The sequence below is a fragment of the Papio anubis genome, chromosome 1 (assembly GCF_008728515.1).
Source record: "Papio anubis isolate 15944 chromosome 1, Panubis1.0, whole genome shotgun sequence".
Taxonomy (NCBI): Eukaryota; Metazoa; Chordata; class Mammalia; order Primates; family Cercopithecidae; genus Papio; species Papio anubis.
The window spans coordinates 8,973,287-9,000,160 of NC_044976.1; the positions used below are offsets into that span (position 1 = coordinate 8,973,287).

Consider the following 26,874-nt stretch of genomic DNA (forward strand, 5'->3'; position numbering starts at 1 on the left):
CCTGCCTCAGCCTCCCAAAGTGCTGGGATTACAGGCATCAGCCACCGCACTTGGCCAATAGCATACCTTTATTCCAAGGTCAATTATGTATATCTTTCCAAAAGTCTAAGGACAATGATGTCCATATAGACATGTGTCTTAATGACAGGGATACATTCTGAGAAATACATCATTAGGCGGATTGGTCATTGTGTGAATAGCATAGAATATACTTACACAAACCTAGATCATACAGCCTACTACACACCTAGGCATTATATATAGCCTGTTGTATATAGCCTGTTTCTCTTAGGCTATAAACCTGTACAGCATGTTAGTGTACTGAACACTGTAGGCAATTCGATGATTATGCCAATTATGGTGAGTATTTGTGTATCTAAGCATATCTAAACATAGAAAAGATACAGTCAAAATATGGCATTATAACCTTGTGGGACCACTGTGGTATATTTGGTCCATCATAGAGTGAAATGTTGTTATGTGGCGCATGTGTTCCAAATGTGTTCCAAAATTAGTTATGCATATCTATCTGTCTGTAAAACATGTCAATTCCTCTTGGTCCTGTTAGTTTCTAGACATTAATTGTGTGTCCTGGGTTTAAGTAGGGGTGTGTCTCTCACATTCCTGATGTTCCCATACTTTTTTTCTCTTTTTTTAGGACAGCGTCTCTCTCTGTCACCCAGGCAGGAGTGCAGTGGCATGATCTTGGATCACTGCAACAGCCTCCTCCCACTTTCAAGTGATTCTTGTGCCTCAGCCTCCTAAGTGGCTGGGATTACAGACGTGTGCCACCATGCCCAACAAATTTTTGTATTTTTAGTAGAAACAGGGTTTCGCCCTGTTGGTCAGGCTGGTCTTGAACTCCTGGCCTCAAGTGATCCACCTGCCTTGGCCTTTGAAAGTGCTGGGATTACAGGCATGAGTCACCATGCCCGGCCATATTCTCATCCTTTATCATCTTCTATGTGTAGTTTTTTTGCTAAGTTTATGTTTCCTCATTTTCTTCATTTCAGTACTCCTTACTTTTTCCTTTGTCGTAATTAATTCCTATGTGTCTTTTATGTATATCAAATCAGTTTGTGAATTAAACACCAGATTCGTTATGTGGCCTGTCAGTGGTTGATTTTAACTTTGTTTAATTTCCTCAAATTTAACTCTTGTGACTATGTTTGGTTTTTGTCTCAGAGGATAGTTATTACTAACATAACAGTGCTTCACAGTGTATACTGCTGATATTTTACAGAGTACCTCCACTTTATTTCATTAAAACCCCACTGCAAAAGAGATAGAGGTTCTAGGTTCAGGTAACAAGTAAGCAGTGGGGTTGAGACTGGAACCTACGTATGGTTACTCCTAGTACAATATTTTTGTTTTGTCTTTTATTCTGCTACTTTACCTTTTTCACTGATAGTTTTGGAGTTTTTATGTTGATAGCAAATATGTTCATGTCTCCTCCTGACTGGAGAGTTTTTTAACCTCTGGTTCTATTGCCAAATGTTAGATGAGGGCTTTTGAGATCCACGGTGGAAGTCACAAACATGAGGGCTATTTTGTTAGTCCCTTATAACTTCTCCCCTAAAGAATGTGATTACAGCAGTAGCATAGTCTGGCTTTAGCCTACAGTTCTCTGAGTGATGCCATTCTTTTTGGTTAAAGGACCTGTGATGTCCCTTCCAATGTTTAACACTTGGTACCAGTTCTTAGTGCTTCTGGTTTTATAAGTTGCCACCTGCAGTAAGAAGCAACCTTTCTTAGGTCCCTAAAATGTTACTAAAAGTTACTGTTGTTGGCTTTGGAGCAGGTAAAACGAGCAGTCAGGGTGGATCTTGGCAGCATGGGTGTTTGTGCTTTGTTATGTGTGCAGGGATCCTAACAGGCTTTCTGCTGCAGAAATGCAAACTCTGCCAAAAATATTCAAGAGATAAGAATCATAATTTCTTTTTATCTTCTCTAAAGTTTGGGAGCCTCTGGTGGAGCAAGTAATTGGGATTCCTACAGTGACCATTTCACCATTGAAACCTGCAAAGAGACAGATATGCTGAACTACCTCATCGAGTGTTTCGACCGAGTTGGAATAGAGGAAAAAAAAGCACCAAAGGTAATATGAAATGCATTAACTTACAAAAAAAAAAAAGCCTAGTTATTTGTTTGATTATCCCCACGCCTGGAGCATTCATTCATTTATTCAATTAGTAAAGTAATTATCGAGCGTTTGCCATGTGCCAGGCACAGTACTAAGAACTTAGGATGTGTCGATGAACAAAACAGAGCTTCCTGCCCTCGTGGAACTCACATTCTAGTGGAGACAGGGCCAAGGTGTGAACCTAGATGGCCTGGCTTCAGAGTCCTCTCTTGACCACACTGTAGCTGGGTACCGCCAGTGACTCATATGGCCCTGATAATTCTGCTGGTTGGTTATAATAACCAACATTATGGAGCCTCTGTAGATTGCCAAGGACTGGGCCAGGTCGACATTAGCTTGTATCCTCACAGTTGCTCTGTTAGTGCAGTGGAACCTGGTATGACATAGGCATTCTTTTTCCAAGGTATGACTAAGCAAATAACTCTCAGAGAGATTAAATACTTGTCCAGAATCACATAAATAATAAGTTGCAAAGCTGGGTTTAAACTCAGTAAGCTACCCTTTTCCCATCATTTCTCTTGACCGGCTTCATTTTTTCATCATTTTATTCCTATTTCATTTTCTGATTTTAGTTTTACATTAGAAACGAACCTGTTGTCCACTGGTTAGTTTCATATTTGTAAAGGGCCTTCTTTGGGCTTTGCTGTACTTAACCTTAGCGGAAGCAAAATGAATAGGCGTGTCTTCAAGGTTTTTTGTTTTTTTGTTTTTTGAGACAGAGTCTTGCTCTGTCACCCAGGCTGGAGTGCAGTGGTGCTATCTCAGCTCACTCATTCTCCACCTCCTGGGTTCAAGCAGTTCTCCTGCCTCCCCTCCCGAGTAGCTGGGATTATAGGCACCTGCCACCACCCCCAGCTAATTTTTTTTTTTTTTTTTTTTTGAGACAGAGTTTCACTCTTGCTGCCTAGCCTGGAGTACAATGGCACAATCTTGGCTCACTGCAACCTCCACCTCCCACGTTCAAGTGATTCTCCTGCCTCAGCCTCCCGAGTAGCTGGGATTACAGGCATGAGCCACCATGCCCGGCTAATTTTGTATTTTTAGTAGAGATGGGGTTTCTCCATGTTAGTGAGGCTGGTCTCCTAACCTCAAGTGATCCTCCCACCTTGGCCTCTCTAAGTGCTGTGATTACAATTGTGAACCACCCCGCCCGGCACACCCAGCTAATTTTTTTTTTTTTTTTGAGACGGAGTCTCGCTCTGTCGCCCAGGCTGGAGTGCAGTGGCCGGATCTCAGCTCACTGCAAGCTCCGCCTCCCGGGTTTACGCCATTCTCCTGCCTCAGCCTCCCGAGTAGCTGGGACTACAGGCGCCCGCCACCTCGCCCGGCTAGTTTTTTGTATTTTTTAGTAGAGACGGGGTTTCACCGTGTTAGCCAGGATGGTCTCGAACTCCTGACCTCGTGATCCGCCCATCTCGGCCTCCCAAAGTGCTGGGATTACAGGCTTGAGCCACCGCGCCCAGCCCACCCAGCTAATTTTTATATTTTTTTAGTAGAGATGGGGTTTCACCATGTTGGCCAGGTTGTGGTTTTTTTTTGTTTTGTTTTTTTGTTTCTTTTTTTGAAATGGAGCCTTACTTGCTCTGTCGCCAGTCTGGAGTGCAGTGTCACAATCTCGGCTCACTGCAATCTCTGCCTCCTGGGTTCAAGTGATTCCCCTGCCTCAGCCTCTCGAGTAGCTGGGACTATAGGCGTACACCACCATGTCTGGCTAATTTTTTGTCTTTTAGTAGAGACGGGGTTTCACCATGTTGGCCAGGATGATGTCGATCTCCTGACCTTGTGATCTGCCTGTCTTGGCCTCTCAAAGTGCCGGGATTACAGGTGTGAGCCACCGCGCCTGGCCCAGGCTAGTCTTTTTTTTTTTTTTTGAGACTGAGTCTGGCTCTGTCGCCCAGGCTGGAGTGCAGTGGCCGGATCTCAGCTCACTGCAAGCTCCGCCTCCCGGGTTTACGCCATTCTCCTGCCTCAGCCTCCCGAGATGCTGGGACCACAGGCGCCTGCCACTTCGCCCGGCTAGTTTTTTTGTATTTTTTAGTAGAGATGGGGTTTCACCGTGTTAGCCAGGATAGTCTCGATCTCCTGACCTCATGATCCGCCCGTCTCGGCCTCCCAAAGTGCTGGGATTACAGGCTTGAGCCACCGCGCCCGGCCCCAGGCTAGTCTTAAACTTCTGACATCAAGTGATCTGCTTGCCTTGGCCTCCCAAAGTGCTGGAATTACAAGTGTGAGACACCGCGCCTGGCCTCCAAGCTTCTTAAGTATAAATTTGATCACCTCAAACTTACACTTCTTTCTTCTCTGACATCAATTTCTGCAGAGGCAGTACACTTGGAAGGCACAGTTACTGTAGTTCGTTCACTAAGAATAAAGGAAGAGGAAAGCATACTGTTTACTGATGGTCCCTCCCTTTTAACTCTTGACTCTTGTTTTTAACAGTATGAAATTGTATTGTTTGTTTCTTGTTGTCCTCACTTCCACCTTTCCTTTTCAGATGTGCAGCCAGCCAGCAGTCAGCCAGCTTCTGAGCAACATCCGCTCACAGTGCATATCCCATACTGCTTTAGTACTACAAGGCTCCCTAACACAGCCCAGGTATGAAGACCCGTGACGTGCTTGACATTAGCTGGCAGAAGGCCCTAGCCATCAGTGGACATCAGGCTCTCCGGCCATTCTTGCACCACCTTGGATAACTCCCTTCCTCACCTGTAAAATGAAGATCCCTTTCCTTCTCTAAAATACCATGAAAATAAACGCTCCTTTTTTCCTCATCTTCTAAAGTAGTACAAAGCATATTTTAAAAAGAAATGAGTTATGTTTTAAGAATTCTGCCTGCTTTTTGAAATAGACCATTGTTGAAATATGTGGACAAGCAAGGCAGAAAATTAGTGACTGTACAGCAACTGCCTGAAGTTGGTGGTGGAAGTATTTGATAAATGTGTGGATCATCACCTTCCATGTATAACTGGTCAATTTCTGTTATTGAGTGATAAAGGATAGTAATGGATTGGATAGTTTAGGAATCAATCGAAGTGCTACATTGTTTCTGAGGATTCTATAAAGGTTGCAAATTTTTTGTTTTTATTTTGTTTTTAAAAATTTTTTTTCTTTGTCTCTCAGTCTTCTAAAGGTAGCAAGTTTTTAAAAAGGATGTATATTTCATTTCTTTTATATAAAAAAAATCTAAAGGAAAAAGTTTACATTTAAAAGTTTTGGCCAGGTGTGGTGACTCATGCCTGTAATCCCAGCACTTTGGGAGGCCAAGGCCGGCGGATCACCTGAGATCAGGAGTTTGAGACTGGCCTGGCCAACATGGCGAAATTCAGTCTCTACTAAAAATACAAAAACCTTAGCTGGGCGTTGTGGTGCATGCCTGTAATCCCAGCTACCTGGGAGGCTGAGGCCAGAGAATCATTTGAACCCAGAAGGTGGAGGTTGCAGTAAACCGAGGTCGTGCCGCTGCACTGCAGCCTGAGTGATAGAGCAGAACTCTGTCTCAAAAATAAAAATTAAAAAAAAAAAAAGAAATTAAAAGTTTACAGTCCAGGCTCACGCCTATAATCCTAGCACTTTGGGAGGCTGAGGCAGACAGATTGCCTGAGCTCAGGACTTCAGGACCGGCCTAGGCAACATGATGAAACCCTGTCTCTACTAAAAATACAAAAAATTATCTGGGCATGGTGGCATGCACCTGTAATCCCAACTACTGGGGAGGCTGAGGCATGAGAATCACTTGAACCTGGGAGGTGGAGGTTGCAGTGAGCTGAGATTCTGCCACTTAACTCCAGCCTGGGTGACAGAGCAAGACTGTCTCAAAAAATAATAATAATAATAAATAAATAAAAGTTCACAAACATAACGTTACATTTTATTTATACTAGGTGTTCTTAATGTTATTTTGTATACCACAACCATATATTTTTGAAACTTTTCAAAAAGAGGGAAAATTATATACATGTACCAAAACTTTAAAAAATGTTCCTTGATTAAAATTAATAAGTCCTCAGCCACTACTAATCTTTTTTTCCCCCAATTTAGATGAGGCATAAAGAAGTAAAAGAAACATATAATGCGGCCAGGTGTGGGGGCTCATACCTGTAATCCCAGCACTTTGGGAGGCCGAGGCAGGTGGATCACCTGGGGTCAGGAGTTTGGGACGAACACAGTGAAACCCCTTCTCTACTAAAAATACAAAAATTAGCTGGGTGTGGTGGCGGGCACCTGTAGCAGCTACTCAGGAGGCTGAGGCAGGAGAATCGCTTGAACCTGGGAGGTGGAGGTTGCACTGAGCCGAGATCACGCCACTGCACTGCAGCCTGGGCAGCAGAGCGAGACTCTGTCTCTTAAAAAAAACAAACAACGATAACAACAAAACATATAATACTTATTTTTTATTTATTTATTTTTATTATTATTATCTTTTAAGAGACAGGATCTCACTCTGTTGCCTAGACTGGAGTGCTCACTATAACCTCAAACTCCTGGGCTCAAGCAGTCCTCCTGCCTCAGCCTTCCAAGTAGCCAGGACTCCAGGCACATACCATCTTGTTCAGTTGATATTTTCATTTTTTGTAGAGACAGAGTCTTCCTATGTTGCCCAGACTGGTCTTCAACTCTGGGCCTCAAGTGATTCTCCCACCTCGGCCTCCCAAAGTGCTGGGATTGCAGGCATGAGCCACTGTGCCTGGCCATGCTTCCTTTTCTCAGTGCTTCATTTTTAAAGGGCTCTGTGTAGGAAAAGATGAATTCTTTGAAACTTCCCATAGTTTCTCATGAAAAAGACCAAAAAGTGATTACTATTGGTAAGAAGGGTTAGCTTTTGCCTGAAACTATTTTGCAGAATATGTGGGAGATGTGAAGTTTGACTTTTGACTGGGCAGTTGTTGCTGACATGACATTTCACGTGCCTCTGTAGTGAGTTGACTTCATCACCGTCCCTAATGTTCATGGGTCCACAGGTCCTTGCAGCAGCCGTCCTTCCTAGTGCCGTATATGCTGTGTAGGAATCTCCCATATGGCTTCATTCAGGAACTGGTGAGAACCACTCACCAGGATGAAGAAGTGTTCAAGCAGGTACGGTCGTATGAGTTTGCTCTTGCAAATTTTAGCCTGAGAGCCTCTATGCCGAGGCTAATTTCTGAATACACCATACATTGAAAATTCTTGCCTGAATTCGCACATCCATGTGTTACTTGCTTAGAGAGAAGGCCTACCCAATATTCTTTTGAGGAAATCGGATTGACAGCTGCATTTTTCAAATCATGTGCCCATTTCAACAAATCAGTCAAACATCTATCTTTTAAACAAGGTCTGCGCTAGATGCTTCGGGCAATATGAAAAAAATATATAAGGCCCCGTTCCTGATTTCAAGGAGCTTTTGAAACAAGAATACCCAGAGACAGCATAAGGCATGATGTGCATCTGCCAGATAAGTAGTGTCAAAAATTCATTCTCTGAGTTTGTAAGATTTATAACTTAGTGGCCATATGAGCTCATTGGCAGCCTGCATGCCACACAGAATCTTTTTGTCTTCTTCCCACTAGGAAAGATGTCTCATATCTTCCTAATTGTTTCATTGGGTGTTTATACATTGTTTTGGTATCTCATCGTGTAAAGCCAAGTGAAAATGCGGATATGTAGTGCTTAAAAATAAAGCTGTGTGCGTAGTCTTGAAGGTTTCTTCCGAGGTGAAACTTTGTCGTTAACATTACTGTTGGAAGGACCTGTTTGGGAAAAGAAGCCCTTTGCCTTAGCAGCTTTCACACAAGTTTTTTCCCTGATGAAAGGGTTTCTATCAAATTTTCTTACAGTTTGCTGTATCATCACTTCCTTTTTTGTGACTACAGAGAATAACAGAGGCAATAGCTATAATTGGTATGATTCCTTTCACTCTGTTTTATACCTTAGATTATTTATAATGGTTAATTTTAAAACCTTTGAATTCTTGAGAATTGTGTTTTCAGCAGGCTTCAAAATATTTGTAAAAGAAGCAGCCAGGATCCAAGAATAAAAATTCCACTTAGTGTTGTGTACTCTGTCTGGAATTCACTGACTGTTTATCTTAAATGATAATCTTACTGACTAATGGAAATATGAATGGCAGCATAGTGAGCTTTTCTTCTCTAGAAGGATAAGTGAACTCTAAGGAAAATAAATCACTGTCAACCGGGCACGGTGGCTCATGCCTGTAATCCCAGCACTTTGGGAGGCTGAGGCGGGTGGATCGCCTGAGGTCAGGAGTTTGAGACCAGCCTGACCAATGTGGTGAAACCCTGTCCCTACTAAAAATGCAAAAATTAGCTGGGCATGGTGACAGGCTCCTATAATCCCAGCTACTTGGGAGGCTGAGGTAGGAGAATTGCTTGAACCCAGGAGACGAGCTTACAGTGAGCCGAGATTACACCACTGCTTTCCAGCCTGGGCGACAGAGCAAGACTCTGTCTCAAAAAAAAAAAAAAAAAATTACTGTCTTGGAAGGTTTACGTGATGCACTACATTAGAGAGGTAATAGGTAGTAATTAGAATACTTTTCCTATTCAAGAAGATATCATTTGAGGAATCGAGTCGTTCTCTCTATATAAAATCAGCCCAGTGACCAGCTGACAGGGGTATATTGAGCCTACTTTATTCTAAACAGACTTACACAAGAGGAAATGACCTCTGTGTGTGTTTCGTTTGGTTGTTTCCTCATCACCAGCTTTGGGCAGAGAAGTCCCACATTTTTGAAATTTAGGTGAAATTCATATAACATCAAACCACCTTTTTTTTTTCGAGACGGAGTTTTGCTCTTGTTGCCCAGGTTGGAGTGCAATGGCGCGATCTTGGCTCACCGCAACCTCCGCCTCCCGGGTTCAAGCGATTCTCCTGCCTCAGCCTCCTGAGTAGCTGGGATTACAGGCGCCCGCCACCACATCTGGCTAGTTTTTTGTATTTTTAGTAGAGAGGGGGTTTCACCATGTTGGCCAGACTGGTCTTGAATTCCTGATGTCAGGTGATCTGTCCACCTCAGCCTCCCAAAGTGCTGGGATTACAGGTGTGAGCCAGCACACCCGGTCTCAAACCACCATTTTGAAGTGTACAATTCAGTGACATTTACTACGTTCACAGTATTATATGACCACCACAGACTTGTTTATTTAATTAATTAATTAATTTTGAAGCAGAGTCTTTCTCTGTTACCCAGGCTGGAGTACAGCAGCACAGTTTCAGCTCACTGCAACCTCCGCCTCCTGGGTTCGAGTGATTCTCCTGCCTCAGCCTCCCAAGTAGCTGGGATTACAGGCGTATACCACCATGCCTGGCTAATTTTTTGTATTTTTAGTAGAGACGGGATTTTGTCATGTTGGCCAGGCTGGTCTTGAACTCTTGGCCTCAAGTGATCCACCCATCTTGGCCTCCCAAAGTGCTGGGATTACAAGTGTGAGCCACAGCGCCTGGCCCAGACCTGTTTATTTTTAATCCCAGATTTCTGCTGACTTTTCAGCGACTCAGTGTTGAATACTCTTTGTCTTTTCTTATGTGCTACCATATGTTTTATCTAGAAAGGAAATAACTGGGATCGAGCTGTTGAACTGAAAAACAGCAACTTACCTTTTTGTCTTAAAAGAGTGGCAAATGTGAATTATTAAATCTTTGACTGAAATATCTACCTCCTTTTAATATTTGAGAAATATTCACAGATAAACAGCCGCTCGAATTTAGGACTGGAGGTGGACACTTTTTTTTTTTTTTTGAGACGGAGTCTCGCTCTGTCGCCCAAGCTGGAGTGCAGTGGCCGGATCTCAGCTCACTGCAAGCTTGGAGGTGGACACTTAACAGTATTTTAAAATCAGTGCTGGGAAGTATTCATTTGAAAATTAAAGAATTATTTATAATATCTGGGTCAGGCCAGGCATGGTGGCTCACGCCTGCAATCCTAGCACTTTGGGAGGCCGAGGCAGGTGGATCTCCTGAGCTCAGGAGTTCGAGACCAGGCTGATGCAACATGGCAAAACCCCGTCTCTACTCAAAATACAAAAAATTAGCCGGGCACAGTAGTGCATGCCTGTAGTCCCGGCTACTTGAGAGGCTAAGGCGGGAGAATCTCTTGAACCTGGGTGGTGGAGGCTACGTTTAGTCGAGATCATGCCACTGCACTGTTGCACTGTACAACAGAGTGAAACTGTCTGAAAAAAAAAAAAAGAAAAAGATTATGCATAGTAATATTTTGCCTATTGTATTTGTTTTTGTTTTTGTTTTTTTTTGAGACGGAGTCTCGCTCTGTTGCCCAGGCGGGAGTGCAGTGGCGCAATCTCGGCTCACTGCAAGCTCTGCCTCCCAGGTTCACGCCATTCTCCTGCCTCAGCCTCCCGAGTAGCTGGGACTACAGGCGCCCACCACCACGCTTGACTAATTTTTTTTTTTTTTTGTATTTTTAGTAGAGACGGGGTTTCACCATGTTAGCCAAGATGGTCTCGATCTCCTGACCTCGTGATCCGCCCGCCTCGGCCTCCCAAAGCGCTGGGATTACAGGCGTGAGCCACCACGCCCAGCTATTTTGCCTATTGTAAATGAAGCCCTAATTGTACAAAAAGATAACTATACAAGAAAGTATAATTATATTTTACTTGTAGCCTTCTTGAAAAAAATTTTGGAGATTTTTCAGGATGACCAATTATGAAGCTAATTTTTGGTGATTCTGGAACTTCTGTTTGTCTTTTCTTCTTGATTACAATGTTGGCATTCCCCAATGACACACCTGAGTGTTACTTCTCCATTTTTATCTGGCTTATGAGAGCGAGTTACTTCTACCCTGGTTGTTGGAATTACAAAAACCATAGTATGATCTCTTCCAGAGCTGTGTTGATATCTCACAACACTCCACAGACACTTTGTCATCCAGGGCACTTGTTTTTTGTACTGTGCTCTTTAAACTATTAAGGTGCTCAGAATCATGGAATGAAATCAGTACCAAAGGGAATTTTTCAAGTTTTCTGGTGGCTACATAGTATACTCCTATTACAACTTGTTGGCATTCAGATTGTCAGCTGCTGTTTACAACATTTTCTATTTAATGTTATTAGCCATGAATCCCAACTAGCTTACTAAATGTGTTGATCACTGAGTGCATTGTGAAATTTGAAGATGAGCTAGACTGAGTAAATCTTGCATGGTGTTACCCAGTATTAATCCTAAATGTATAAAAGCAGATTTGAGTTCCTTTAAGTGCCAATAGCAGGTTAATGTATTAATTACACTATATGTGGAGGTAAGGCTTTCTAACTAAAGCTTTCTTTGTCAGTTTCAACCTTCACCAACTAGCTCTTTGCTCTAACTTAATTAAGTTTAATGTAATAATAATATTCGTTGTTGGCCTGTTTATCTTGTTTTCCTCAAAATAAATGGAGAAAGGCTTTTAAAAATTACTGATAGAGGGCCGGGTGTGGTAGCTCCCGCCTGTAATCCCAGCACTTTGGGAGGCTGAGGCGGGTGGATCACGAGGTCAGGAGTTCAAAACCAGCGTGGCCAACAAAGTGAAACCCTGTCTCTACTAAAAATGCAAAAATTAGGCGGGTGTGGTGGCAGGCACCTGTAATCCCAGCTGCTCAGGAGGCTGAGGCAGGAGAATCACTTGGAACCCTAGAGGCAGAGGTTGCAGTGAGCCGAGACTGCACCATTGCACTCCAGTCTGGGCAACAGAGCGAGACTCTGTCTCAAAAAAAAAAGATAGATAGATAGATAGATATAAGAACATATTAGTTGCCGAGATGTGCAGAATTTAATTGAGTAGAGCAACGACCCCTGGAGAGTCCTTCAACAGGCTCCAAATGTATAGGTTTTGTTGAATTACGGGGGTCCTATCAGAGTATCAGAGTTCACCAAAATCCTCTTACTTCTGGAGAATTCAGCTGTATTACTTTATGGTTAGCCTTGTCAAAGAACAGGTCAACACTCTGGCTGAATTCTAGACTTTTATATGCAAAAAAGCTTTTCCCTGGGGAAGGAATGAAATTGCCTGGACACTCAGTTGTAGCACCTTATTTGACATACTTCCCATTCTTAGATTCTCTTAAACTTATATTTCTGATTTTGTTTTTTTTCTTATAGATATTTATCCCCATTTTACAAGGCCTGGCTCTTGCTGCCAAAGAGTGCTCCCTCGATAGTGACTACTTTAAATACCCCCTCATGGTAAAAATTTGTTCTTTTTCTTTAACTCATTCAATAGATGTTTTTCTTTCAGATTATTTTGACATATACTTTTCTTTCAGGTCCATGAGATCAACCTTGTTTTCAAATTTAAAACATGAAATCACTGTGTTGGCCATGCAGAGTGTTTGGTGTGCAGTGAGATGCATCAGTGAAGACAGTTAGCAGCCTGGTACATCTTCCACCTATCCAAGTCCTAGACAGGAGTTAGTGATGCACTTATTACCATGTACTTTGTATAGCTTATGAAAAAGATAACTGTCTCCTAGCAATGAGCATACCATAGTTGGGATGAAATTTTGTTACTTAAAAACAAAAACTATTAAAAATGCAAATAAAAAAGGCAAAGCTGTACATACTAAGAAAATGAATACAATTTTATCTTTATGTGTTTACTTTGTGCAGAAACTCTTAGGGTAGCTCTCTTGTTCAACCCCCCCCGCCCCTGCCGTTTCCTAAGGTCATACACTTCATCTGCAGGCTTTACTTGGGAAGCAGAAATCTGCTTAGCTCTTTAAGGCACTTACAGCAGGCATACGTAGTGGACAGAAGCTTCAGCTAGATTCCCATGGGGAGTCTTGAATGTTGTAAAAATGCTGAAACTAGAATGAAAATTAGAAGCTCTTTTCTGTTCTGAATTCGCTTATTTGAAATTTTGAGAGAAAAATATTTTGAAGTATTACTGAATATTTTCATTGCAGAAGTATAAAGGAAAAAATATCAAAATGAAATTCACTTATTCTGTGTATAAATTAAGTCTTATGTAAATTGAGACCATGGTTGTTTTCTTACTGTATTTATTTCTTTTACTCATTCCACTGATTGGATTCCATTATACCATGAATTCATTACTGACGATCTGTTCTGTGCTAGACACTGGGGATACAGCAGCTAGGAAGACAAGGTCCCTCTCCTCAAGACACTTATAATCTGCGAAAATAAGAGCTACAGCACAACAGTTGAACAGATACTGTGATAAATGTTAAAACAGAGCTGTGCACAAAGGGTGCATTTATCTATTTAAAAAATTCAAACCTATCATGACACTAAAATGCTACAAGAATGCTGGGAAATTAGAAGGTGAAACCAGAATTCCTACTTTAAAAAATAATTTTAAGTGGATTTATGCCAGAGCTCTTTCCATTGTACGTGTTATTAGGGCTCCTGATAAAATTCTTTGAATCTTTATGTGTTGTTCTGCCTTAGGCAGGTAAAAGGAAGTGAAATAATCTGATTGTTTGAGTTCAGTGATGAAATGTTTTAGTGAACACTAATTATCACTGTATTATGTAGATGTTCCTTCATGGGATTGTTGGCTTTTGGGTTGTGGTGTGAATTTCAGTGAGGAGCTTTTAGCATCTGATATCAACAAAATGTCCTTTTGGTCAAAAGACAGAGGCCTCCATTGTGGTAGACAATGATTTCATTTTGTGCCATTATTGATGCTTGTATAATAATGAGGGTACAGTGAGTGAGAGGGTACAATAATGAGAGGCAGGAAGAGGAAGACTGTTGAAGCTAAAATCGGAAATAATTGTGATCATTCTCTAGGTCAGTGGATGCTGCTGTGCCATACCTTGGAATCAGCTGGGGATCTTTAAAGGTGTTTCTGCCTGGCTCCCCGCCTCAGACCTCGTGATTTAATTCACCAGCGGTGTGGCATGGCATTGGGGTTTCCAAAGGCTTCCCATGTGATCCTAATATGCAGCCAGGTTCGTGAACTCCTGCCCTAGGCAGTGAGAATGCTTCCTTCTGAGTCGGCTGCCTGAACCTCAGAGGCATCTCAACGTTGTGTCAGTGCCTAAATGGACTCTTCAGCTCATGTAGCAACTTCTAGAGCTGTGTCCGAATCACAGAGGAAATTAACTGTTTAAAATAACGTTTGATTGAGTTACCGTGGGTCTGTTAAATTATGTTTATGTCCCTAAAAAGTGTTTTTCATAGTTCTCTAATGTTAGGATGGTTGGAGCTCTGAAGGAAAGTGTTGGAATTCTTAAAAGTACTAGACATCTTGAAACCAAGTTATGCTTTTAAATATGTTTTGAATTTGATAGCTTACTAAATTGTAATTATTTATAGTCATGTTTAACACTGGCAAGAGGAGCCATCTAAAGTTTATGAAATAAATATTTTTGACATGGAAAGATATGAAGTGGAAAAACTTTTTTTTGTATAAACATATATAGATAGATACAGTACACAAAAATATATCTGGAAAACTGTTGCTCAAAATATCAGTAGAGGTTATCTTTGAGGGTAAAGCTTGAGTAATTTTGAGTTTCATTTTATATTTCTGTTTTATTTCCAGTTTTTCACATTGCATGTGTATTAGTTTATTAATCAGAAAAAGTAGTAAAGCTGCTGCCATTTTAGAGGGAATGCATTTATAGCAGCAGTTAAAGCTGCTTCTTGATGCTACAAATGACAGTCAGTTTAAGATGAAATGCATTTAAATGACTCTGATCTTATTTCTAGGCACTAGGTGAGCTCTGTGAAACCAAGTTTGGAAAGACACACCCTGTGTGCAATTTGGTAAGCACTCACCTGATGGGCTTGCACGTTTTCAGTGAATATATCGTAACCCAGAAGGCATTCCTCCAGTGAGATGACCTGGAAAACTTCTCTTGAAGGACATTTAGGTGTAGGCGGAGGTAACGTGTCTGGGAGGCTCTCAACTGTTACATTGTTGTTAGACACGTTATTTCCTGCATTACAGTGTTCGTTTCTATGGTTTTTTTCCCGTTTTTTCCCCCAAGAATCTTGCTGTATCACCCTGGCTTGATGGAGTGCAATGGTGCGATCTTGGCCCACTGCAGCCTCCGCCTCCTGGGTTCGAGTGAGTCTCGTGCCTCAGCCTCCCAAGTAGTTGGGAATACAGGCACGCATCACCATGCCAGGCTAATTTTTTTGTATTTTTAGTAGAGATGGGGTTTTACCATGTTGGCCAGGCTGGTCTCGAACTACTGACCTCAGGTGATCCCCCCTGCCTTGGCCTCCCAAATTATTGGGTTACAAGCGTGAGCCACTGCACCGGGCTTGTTTTTTTTCCTTGACAAATATTGTACAACTAAACTAACAAGTGCTATGGAAAAGTTATTTGAGTCCTTTGGTGGTATAAGTAAGAAGAGTTCATTTGAACTTCATCAAATAGTATCCTGCAACTTTAAAATTCTTTTTTTTTTTGGAGACAGAGTCTCACTGTCACCCAGGCTGGAGTAGTGCAGTGGCGCAATCTTAGCTCACTGCAACCTCTGCCTCCTGGGTTCAAGCAATTCTCTTGCCTTAGCCTCCTTAGTAGCTGGGATTACAGGCGCACACCACCATGCCCCGCTAATTTTTGTATTTTTAGTAGAGACGAGGTTTCTCCATATTGGCCAGGGTTGTCTCGGACTCCTGACCTCAGGTGACCCACTCCCACTCTCATTGGCCTCCCAAAGTGCTGGGATTACAGGCGTGAGCCGCCGTGCCTGGCTGAAACATAAAAGTTTTAATAATATCTTGTGAAAATATAGAGGAGCTGGAGGGTTTTCATTACATTTTTACTTCATCGGCCTGTTGAGTGCCTGACTGGCCTCTTCCATCTTCTGCCTAGGTTGCTTCTTTGCCGTTGTGGTTGCCGAAATCCTTAAGTCCTGGCTGTGGGCGGGAGCTGCAGAGACTCTCTTACTTGGGGGCTTTCTTCAGCTTCTCAGTCTTTGCAGAAGATGATGTAAGTATAGTGGCTACTTGCACTTTGCCGCCCTTCTATTCAGATTCTTTCCCAAATGTACATTATATGTTGATTGCATTTTTCCTTCTTTTTCCAGGTTAAAGTGGTTGAAAAATACTTCTCAGGGCCTGCCATTACCCTGGAAAACACTCGTGTGGTTAGCCAATCATTGCAGCATTACTTAGAGCTCGGAAGGGTAAGCGTTCAGAAAACAAACCCAGAGGAAGTAGCAAAGATGAACTCCAGATAGGGAGCTTTTATTTTGTAGACTGGACGATGCCCAGTAGACAAACGGCTAACAAAAGCCAATTCAATCTTACATAAAAAAGATAAACTATAAGTAAGTAACCTGTGTCTGGAATAACAGGTTGTAACAACAGCAGTATGCTGCCTTTGTATGTAGCGTCACAGGGAGCTGGTCCTAAGCTTAGTGGCCCGACTCCTTCTCCAGCTAGCCCTTAGGCATTTACACTGTGAGGGTGAGCAAGAGTTGTTAGTTTGCACACACCTTCACTGACTTGCTTATCCCAAATCCTGATTAATATGTCTTCAGTTCTCAAACTTAAAGGCAGAGAAGGGCCAGGTGTGATGGCTCACACCTGTAATCCCAACACTTTGGGAGGCTGAGGTGGGTGGATCACCTGAGGTCAGGAGTTTGAGACCAGCCTGGCCAACATGACGAAACCCGTCTCTACTAACAATACAAAAATTAGCCAGGTGTGGCAGCACGTGCCTGTAATCCCAGCTACCCAGCTACTCGGGAGGCTGAGGCACAATGATCGCTTGAACCCAGGAGGTGGGGGTTGCAGTGAGCCGAGATCACGCCACTGCGTATCAGCCTGGGCGACAGAGCAAGACTCCATCTCAAAAAAAGAAAAAAGGCAAAGAAGTTACAGGCTTGAGTATCTAAGGTAATTTTGATCATGGGAAGGAAGTAACAAAGGCTATTTTATTAAAACTCTAACTGCTGGCTGGGTTCGTGGGCTCACACCTATAAGCCCAACACTTTGGGAGGCTGAGGTGGGCGGATCTCGAGGTCAGGAGGTAGAGACCATCATGGCCAACATGGTGAACTTCGTCACTACTAAAAATACAAAAATTGACCGAGGTAGGTGGATCACAAGGTCAGCAGTTCAAGACCAGCCTTACCAACATGGTGAAACCCCATCTCTACTAAAATACAAAAAAAAAAATTAGCTGGGCATGGTGACAGGCGCCTGTAATCCCAACAACTTGGGAGGCTGAGGCAGGAGAATCACTGAAACCGGAAGGCGGAGGTTGCAGTGAGCCGAGATTGCACCACTGCACTCCAGCCTGGCAACAGAGCTAGACTCTGTCTCAAAAAAAAAAAAAACTGTAACTGCCTACCTCCCCCACTCCATATTCTGCTTTCATGCTGATTACCTTGACATAGTTGAATATGGATATTTCTTATATTCTTCTTTCACTCAGGATTGTCTGAAATGAGTAGAAGTGGGAGAGGAGAGAACGTGGGAAGTAGGCTAGCTGTTCATGAAGTCAAAAAGGAATCGTGTGCAAAATAGTTTTAATTTGTTTCTTCTTTTTAAAAATAAATTTCAGCAAGAGCTTTTTAAGATTCTGCATAGTATTTTGTTAAATGGCGAAACCCGTGAGGCTGCTCTCAGTTACATGGCGGCTGTCGTCAATGCCAATATGAAGAAAGCACAGATGCAGGTAGGATTCCTACTCACTGCTTTTCACTGTTCGTCAAATTCATTCATCTGACCCAGATTTAGTCAGCACCTACCAGGCACTGTTCTAGGAATGGGGGTACAGTATTGAACAAGGTAGACAAGCTTCCTGCTTTTGTGGAGCCCGTGTTCCACAGAGTAAACAAGTACACATATAAATACATGATTTTAGACAGTTGTATAATCAATGAAGAAAACAGAGAAAAGTAAATGACATGAGAAGAACTTAGTTACCAGAAGGAAGGTCTGAAGGTGATTTGTGATTGGGTGGCAGGAAAGGCCTCCCTGAGGAGGTGAGGTTTGTTTCATAGGAAGGAGCCAGCGGTTGTAGTGGCTGAGAAAAGAGCTGTCCAAGGTGGAAACAAAGCAGCTTTGGTACAAGCCCAGCATGCAGGCTTTTGTGGCTGGAGAAGAGTGAACAGGAGGGAATGACAGGTCCTGGAGTTAGTGGGTAGGCAGGGCTCCATCGGGTTGGGTTTACATGATCAGAACTGTCATGGGAGGGTTCTTAGCAGGGAAATCACAAAAGCTGCATGTAGATGGACCACAGCGGAAGGGGGCAGCCAGGAACAGACCCAAGGAGGCAGCTGCAAGGGCGTGAGTGCTTCAGTCCAGATGAGACAGGCCAGTGGCTGTGGCTGCTTTGCCAGAGGAGAAAAGGACATCCTTCCTTGATTAGTAATAAATAACGAATGAATGACGTGACGTGTATACTCAGAAGCAAAAAACGCAGAGAGAAGAGCATAGATCTGGTGGTTTCTGATCGTGGTTCCACCGTGTACTAACTGCAGGACCTTAGACAGTTACTCCTCTGTGCCTCCGTTTCCTCATCTGCTAAGTGGGGGTACTACTAGTACTGGGTTTATTATATATAAAGCTGTTAGGATGGTGCCCGGTACACAGTGATCACTCAACCAGTATTAACTATCATTCTTATCATTGTTGTATTATTATTTTTTTCTTAACAGAAGTAATCAAGTTACATTGTTATATTGTTAATGCAAGAGTGTGCTGATGCTGTCACCTAGAGAAACAATGTCACATGATAACAAGTGGAACTACTTGTTTTGATGCTCTTGAGGGAAATAAAGAGGAGAAAGAGGCCAGGCATGGTGGCTCAGGCCTGTAATCTCAGCACTTGGGAGGCTGAGGTGGGAGGATCGCTTGAGCCCAGTCATTTGAGACCAGCCCTGGCAACATAATGAGACCCCATCTCTACAAAAAATACAGAAATTATCTGGGCATGGTGGCTGGCGCATACCCACAGTTTCAGCTACTTGGGAGGCTGAGGCGAGAGGATCACTTGAGCCAAGGAGGTCGAGATCAGCCTGGGCAACATAGGGAGACCCTGTCTCTACAAAAAAATAAAAAATTTAGCTCAGTGTAGTGGCATATACCTGTAGACCCAGTTATTCAGGAGGCTAAAGTGGGAAGATTGCTTAAGCCCAGGAGGTTGAGGCTGTAGTGAGCTATGTTTGCACCACTGTACTACAGCCCGGGCAACAGAGTAAAACCCTATCTCAAAAAAAAAAAAAAAAAGAAAGAAATATTTATTGTGTTTCTACTTACTAATTTTGAGGCTCAGGCAAATCACTTCAGGGTCTCTGAGTCTTTATTTCCTCCTGTATAAAATGTTAACAGCAGTATTACTGACCTGTAAGAATTATTGTGATGGTTCAGTAAAAGAATGTAGAAAATGGCTGGGCGTGGTGGCTCATGCCTGTAATCGAGCACTTTGGGAGGCCGAGGCAGGCGGATCACCTGAGGTCAGGAGTTCGAGACCAGCCTGGCTGACATGGTGAAACCCCGTCTCTACTAAAAATACAAAAAATCAGCTGGGCATGGTGGCGGGTACCTGTAATCCCAGCTTCTGGGGAGGCTGAGGTAGGAGAATCGCTTAAACCTGGAAGTGGGGATCGCGCCACTGCATTCTAGCCTGGGCAACAAGAGCGGAACTCCGTCTCAAAAAAATAAAAAATAAAAAGAAATGTATAAAATGCCTCTTGCATAAATAATAATTATATAATAGGTGGTATTCAACAAGTAGCACCTGCTAATACAGAATTAATGGAATGACAGTGGTGATGATATGTATGTCTTCTCATTGACTTTAGGATACAGTTATGCTTGAAAGTTCAGTCTGCTTTCTTATAAAGGCCAAAATTTCTATTCATGTTGTTATTTTAAATACTTTTTCTTGGCTGGACACAGTGGCTCACCCCTGTAATCCCAGGACTTGGGAGGCCGAGGTAGGCGGATCACTTTAGGTCCCAGCTACTTGGGAGGCTGAAGTGGGAGGATTGCTTGAGCCTGGGAGGCAGAGGTTGCAGCCAAAATCACACCCCTTCACTCCAGCCTGGGCAACAGAGTGAGACCCCATCTCAAAAATATTTTTTTTAATGTTTAAAAATACTTTTTCTTTTCATCTTTCACAGACAGATGATAGATTGGTATCTACAGATGGATTTATGCTGAATTTCCTTTGGGTACTGCAGCAGCTAAGTACAAAAATCAAGTTAGAAACAGTTGATCCCACGTATATTTTTCACCCAAGATGTCGGATTACTCTTCCAAATGATGAGACGCGTGTGAATGCCACGATGGAAGATGTGAATGACTGGCTGACTGAACTCTGTGAGTACTGTGTTCACGACTCGGTCATTAAAACACTGCTAGTATTTTATCTTACCTACGTGCTAGTAATTCCTCACAGATTGTTACCACCTCACCATAAAATGAACTTATGAGATAGAGAAACATAATAAAAATTAATATAGTTGGCCAGGCGTGGTGGCTCATACCTATAATCCCAGCACTTTGGGAGGCCGAGGCAGGCAGATCACAAGGTCAGGAGTTCAAGACCAGCCTGACCAACATGGTGAAACCCCGTCTTTACTAAAAATACCAAAGTTAGCTGGGCATGGTGGTGCGCGCCTGTAATCCGAGCACTTTGGGAGGCTGAGGCGGGCAGATCACGAGGTCCAGAGTTCATGACCAGCCTGACCACCATGGTGAAACCATGTCTCTACTAAAGATACAAAAATTAGGAGGTATGGTGGTACGCTCCTGTAATCCCAGCTACTCAGGAGGCTGAGGCAGGAGAATCGTTTGAACCTAGGAGGCGGAGGTTGCAGTGAGCCGCAATCATGCCACTGTGCTCCAGCCTGGGCAACAGAGTGAGACTCTGTCTCAAAAAAAAAAAAAAAAAAACAGGTGAGGCACGGTGGCTCATGCCTGTAATCCCAGCACTTTGGGGAGGCCGAGGTGGGCGGATCATGAGGTCAGGAGATCGAGACCATCCTGGCTAACATGGTGAAACCCCATCTCTACTAAAAATATTTAAAAAAAAATTAGCCAGGCATGGTGGCGGGTGCCTGTAGTCCCAGCTACTCGGGAGGCTGAGGCAGGAGAATGGCGTGAACCTGGGAGGCGGAGCTTGCAGTGAGCGGAGATTGAGCTACTGCACTCCAGCCTAGGCGACAGAGCGAGACTCCGTCAAAAAAAAAAAAAAAAAAAAGATACAAATTGAAAAAACATTTGAGTTATCATATGAGTTATCATAATATATCTATAAACAAGCTGAAACCAAAGTAATAAAATACAATGTAAGTTTTCAAAGAAGTAGATGACATTTCACCAATTTATTTAACCTATCTAAAGTGAATTCTGGTGATTCATAGAAAAAATTATAATACTGTTGTTCTTAATAATTCTGCTTTTCAGGATATATTCCCAAAGTTGGAGGAAAAAGGAATAATTTTATTTACATAAATCCTCCCAGTAGTACTATTACTTATGATAGAAAAAAATTAGAAAAAGGAAATATGCAGGGAAACGGCTCTGGAATCAGTAGTTTATTAACAGAATTTAATACCATTTCAAGATTTAAATATTTCTGTATTGTATTGAAAAATAGAGATTTTATACAATACATCAGTAAGGAACATCACCAAAGATTGTTGATGGGCTGGGAATGGTGGCTCACATCCATAATCCCAGAACTTTTGGAGGCTGAGATGGGAGGATAGCTTGAGCCCAGGAGTTCAAGACCAGCCTGGGCAAAATAGGGAAACCCCACCTCTACAAAGAAAAAAATTAGCCCAGCATGGTGGCACACGCCTGTGTTCCCAGCCACCCAGGAGACTGAGGCAGGAGGATCACCGGAGCCCGGGAAATCAAGGCTGCGGTGAGCTGTGATCTTACCACTGCACTGTAGCCTAGGTGACAGGGTAAGACCCTCTCTCAAAAAAAAAAAAAAAGATTGTGATGGACATCTATATATACATTTAACGAGGTAGGACAGAATACCTGGTCCTTGAATGGAGCTAACAGGAATTCTCTTCTTCTTGTAGCATCGTTTAAGTTTATAATTGCAAAAGTATCCTTAAACGTCTGGCCAGGCATGGTGGCTCACGCCTATAATCCCAGCACTTTGGGAGGCCAAGGAGGGTGGATTACCTGAGGTCAGGAGTTCAAGACCAGGCTGGCCAATGTGGTGAAACCTCGTCTCTCCTAAAAATGCAAAAGTAGCCAGGTGTGGTGGTGCATGCCTGTAATCCCAGCTACTAGGGAGGCTGAGGCAGGAGAATCACTTGAACCTGGGAGGCAGAATTTGCAGTAAGCCAAGATTGCGCCATTGCACTTCTGCCTGGGTGACAAGAGCAAAACTCCAGCTCAAATAAATAAATAAATAAATAAATAAATGTGTCTTTAAACTTCATAAAAATTCAAATGTAATTTCTCTTCTGAATTGAGCTTTTTCTCTGATTGAGACATGTAATAGATTTTATTTAGGGAATGATGTTATTTTTCCTAGATGGCGATCAGCCTCCATTTTCTGAGCCGAAATTCCCTACGGAGTGCTTCTTTCTCACCCTGCATGCTCACCACCTGTCTATTCTGCCTAGTTGCCGTCGCTATATCCGCAGACTCCGGGCTATCCGGGAGCTCAATAGGTATGTGCCATGATGCCGTGTCCTGGGATTGCCTGAGTTACCATTTTTTTTGTCAGGGGCAAGCAATTCCATTGTGAACAGTAGTTTTGAATGTTGGGGGAGGTATGTATGTTATATAGTGTTCTGTCTGCCTCCACCACCACATCCACGTTCCTCAGTTGTCCAGAGTTCTTTAACTGGTGAAGTGATCCAAACCTTGATTTCTGAGAGTCCTGAACCCTGGGTATTTCATTCTGTTTATGGTTACTACAGACTTCCATTAACTTTTCCAGCTGGGCATACATTACCAGCAGGCACTTTAAACTTTAAAACTTTAAAAGATCCCCTGGGTTTCAGACATACCCCTTTTTCCCTGGACTGTGAAAAAGTAACCATGGTTTCCCTTGATAACCAAGATCATTTACTCCTGCCCACGTGTAATTCTCTTTTTGGCTTGTTCTGTGGCATGAGGAGTCCAAAATGGCCAAATAGCAGCCTCAGATTTCCAATTCATTAACACCATTGTTATGTTTCTTACTCTAAGCATTTTTTGCTGTGTACTAACACCAACAAACAGAAGTCACAGGAACACAGAAGCAAATATTCTTGAGCAGGTCATCCGAAATAATAATGAAACCACTTCTGCTTTTTGGTCTAGAACCTGTGTAGTCTGGCTATGAGAGAAACTGAATCATATTTATATCTCTGTATCTACCTTGCTTAAATCACTTACTAATTCTTTTTTTTTTTTTTTTTTTTTTTTTTGATGGAGTCTCGCTCCGTCCAGGCTGGAGTCCAATGGCGTGATCTCGGCTCACTGCAACCTCCGCTGCCTGGATTCAAGCAATTCTCCTGTCTCAGCCTCGTGAGTAGCTGGGACTATAGCTGCACACCGCCATGCCTGGCTAATTTTTCTGTATTTTTTGTAGAGACAGGGTTTCACCATATTGGTCAGGCTGGTCTCAAACTGCTGACCTCAGGTGATCCACCCACGTTGGCCTCCCAAAGTGCTAGGATTACAGGTGTGAGCCACTGTGCCTGGCCAATTTTTGTATTTTTTGTAGAGACGGAGTTTCGCCATGTTGGTCAGGGTGGTCTCAAATTCCTGACCTCAGGTGATCCGACCACCTCTGCCTCCCAAAGTGCTGAAATTACAGGTGTGAGCCATCACACCTGGCCTAAAATCACTTATTAATTCTAGTGTTACCCTGCAGATTCTTTATGATTTACTTTCTACACATAATCATGTCTATAAATGATGACAATTTTATTTCTTATGCTTTTTTTTTTCATGCCTTAGTGCCTGGGCTGTAATTTTTAGTACAATGTTGAATAGAAATAACCTTGAAATTTCCATCTTGTTTCAATTAGTGGAGGAAAGCTTTCTATATATCCTCAGTTACCAGATTAAGAAAATTTCCTTTTATTTCAATAGTTAATTTCCTTAGCACTAGTTGAATTTTATTAAATGCTTTTGCCATATCCATTGAGAAGACCAGACTTTTTTCTCCTCTATTCTGTTAATATGGTTGAATTATATCAGTTGGTTTTCTGTTATTAAACTAGTCTTTCACTCTTCGAGTAAACTTAACTTTATATTAATGTTTTTATATCTAATAGGATATACAATTTGCTAATATTCTGTTTAGGATTTTTGCATGTGTCCAAAAGAAAGCCTGACCTATAATTTTCATTTCTTGTTAAGTGCATCTCAAATTTTGGTATCAAGGTTATGCTGCCTCATAGAAGAAACTGGGGGCTGGGCGCAGTGGCTTACACCTGTAATCCCAAGCACTTTGGGAGGCCAAGGTGGACGGATCACCTGAGGTCAGGAGTTGGAGGCTAGCCTGGCCAACATAGTGAAAACCTGTCTCTACTAAAAATACAAAACTTAGTCGGGCATGGTTGGTGCAAGCCTGTAATCCCAGCTACTCGGGAGGCTGTAGCAGGAAAATTGCTTGAACCTGGGAGGCGGAGGTTGTAGTGAGCCAAGATCGAGCCACTGCACTCCAGCCTGAGCAAGAGAGTGAGACTCCATGTCAACAAAAGAAAAAAGAAAAAGAGGGACTGGAGAATATTCTCCTGTTTTTTATGTTCCCTGGAAGTTTATTGTATAAAAATTATGTTGTTTCTTCCTTAAATGTCAGAAAATATTCAGTGATTAAGCTGTCAGGGCTTAAGAGTTTTCTGTGTGGGGATGTTTTTAATTATGGATTTAAGTCCGTTAACATATATAGGACTATTTAGATTTTCATTACATCTTGTGTCAGTTTTTCTAAAGTTTGAAAATGTTTTGGCATGAAGTTGTTCATAATATCCTTTTATCATTTTAATGTCTGTGGGATCCTTATTATTTCTGCTTTTATTTATTTATTTTATTTTTTGAGAGGAGTTTCGCTCTTGTTGTCTAGGCTTGTTGCCCAGGCTGGAGTGCAGTGGTGCGATCTTGGCTCACCGCAACCTCCACCTCCTGGGTTCAAGTGATTCTCCTGCCTCAGCCTCCTGAGTAGCTGGGATTACAGGCATGTGCCACCACGCCCAGCTAGTTTTGCATTTTTAGTAGAGACAGGGTTTCTCCATGTTGGTCAGGCTGGTCTTGAACTCCTGACCTCAGGTGATTGCCTGCCTAGGCCTTGCTGGGATTACAGGCCTGAGCCATCGCACCCAGCCCATTTTAATTTGCTTTCTGCTGCCTCTTAAGATGGATATTTAGATCATCCCTTTCAACTCTTTCGCTTATGTGTTTATTTAAGACTATTTTGTTTCCCTCTTAGTGTGACCTTAGCTTCATCCCTCATTTTTGGTTTATCATATCTTATTACTCAGTTCAAAACGTTTTCTAATTTTTGTTTTTTCATATATAACCTGTGGGTTATTTCAAAATATATTATTTAAATTCTAGGTTCTTAGGGTATTTGTCTATGTATCTTTTGTTGATTGATTTCTAGCTAAATTCCATTATGGTAAGAAAACATAATATATATATAAAATATAAAATATAATATATGTGATTTGTGTGTTTTGAAGTTTATTGAGACTTACTGTGTAGACTTTTACATTAGTAGACCTGAAAAGACTGCTATCTGTGTTGTTTTTACAGTGTTCCACGTATATTATTTAGGTCAAGTTTGTTAATTTTCTGTTCAAGTTTTCCTTATATCTAATGATTTTATCAGCTTATAATATCAATTACTGGGAGAAGCTTATAAAAATTTCAAACTGTGATTGTGGATTTATCTATTTCTTTATCCTCCGATGGATTACCTCCTGGGATACCATCACTCCCACTGGCTTTAGAGGGTCCATTTCAATAGAACTATCTAGAACCTTTGCTCCTGGCTTGCAATAGATAGCCTTTATTGTGCTTTCCAGAGACATTTATGTTCACCTCATGTGTGTATTTTTCAATGCTGTGGTATAAGAAGTATCTTCTAGGACATAGTTGGGATGTATGTATGTGTATTGGAAAGAGGATTATCTGAGCGAATCATATATGGTAAATCCAATATTTAATTTTCTAAGCTCTTTAAGTTTTGAATCATTTCCTCTGAATTAGATCAAAGAATATTTGGCAACACAGCTTCATTCAGTATAGGTCACTGTCAATTCAAAGTTTCGGTCAACTAGTTGGTTGCACAATATGAACGTCTCCCAACTCAGAATAATACTGAATCCAGGGTCTCTGGTAGGTATAATCATGTCAGTGATTTTAGCCCTACATAGAAGTATATCAGCATTTTCTTCTCTTGCTGATCAAGCATCCTCAGAATCCATTCCCATACATAACCCTACATAACCGTCATGTTTCTACAGTACATATGTGGTAGGTAGAATAATGGTGTCTCAAAGGTGCCCACATCCTGGTCTCGCAACCTGTGAATATGTTATCTAAGTTGATTAAAGGAACTTTGCAGTTGTGGTATCAGGTTCATGATCTTGAGCTGGCGAGATTATCCTAGTTTATATGGGTAGGTCCAGTGTCATTGCAAAGGTCTTCATAAGAGGGAATCAGGAGGGTCAGAAGGAGAGACGGAATGTGATGGGGAAGCAGAGGTTGGAGTGGTTTGGAGTCATGAGCCAATCGGTAACTTCTGTAAGCTGGAAAAGGCGAGGAAACTTGTTTTCCCCTAGGGCCTCCAGAAGGAATCATCCCTGCTGACCCCTTTTAGACTTCCAGAACTCTAAGAC

At 42.2% G+C, this 26,874-nt stretch overlaps 1 protein-coding gene across 5 annotated transcripts in view; it reads left to right on the plus strand.

Moving 5' to 3' along the window:
* The window catches only part of UBE4B (ubiquitination factor E4B), a 147,188-nt gene that overhangs the window by 80,402 nt on the left and 39,912 nt on the right, over window positions 1-26,874 (plus strand). For 4 of the 5 annotated variants that reach the window (XM_031669297.1, XM_031669318.1, XM_031669358.1 and 1 more), the window contains 10 exons: window positions 1,957-2,098; window positions 4,638-4,738; window positions 7,102-7,216; window positions 12,230-12,313; window positions 14,807-14,863; window positions 15,924-16,040; window positions 16,138-16,236; window positions 17,622-17,735; window positions 20,188-20,386; window positions 22,569-22,707. In XM_031669297.1, the coding sequence (XP_031525157.1) occupies window positions 1,957-2,098; window positions 4,638-4,738; window positions 7,102-7,216; window positions 12,230-12,313; window positions 14,807-14,863; window positions 15,924-16,040; window positions 16,138-16,236; window positions 17,622-17,735; window positions 20,188-20,386; window positions 22,569-22,707 (1,167 nt within the window). The remainder of the gene's footprint in view (window positions 1-1,956; window positions 2,099-4,637; window positions 4,739-7,101; window positions 7,217-12,229; window positions 12,314-14,806; window positions 14,864-15,923; window positions 16,041-16,137; window positions 16,237-17,621; window positions 17,736-20,187; window positions 20,387-22,568; window positions 22,708-26,874) is intronic. The other variant, XM_031669298.1, reaches the window with a different exon arrangement.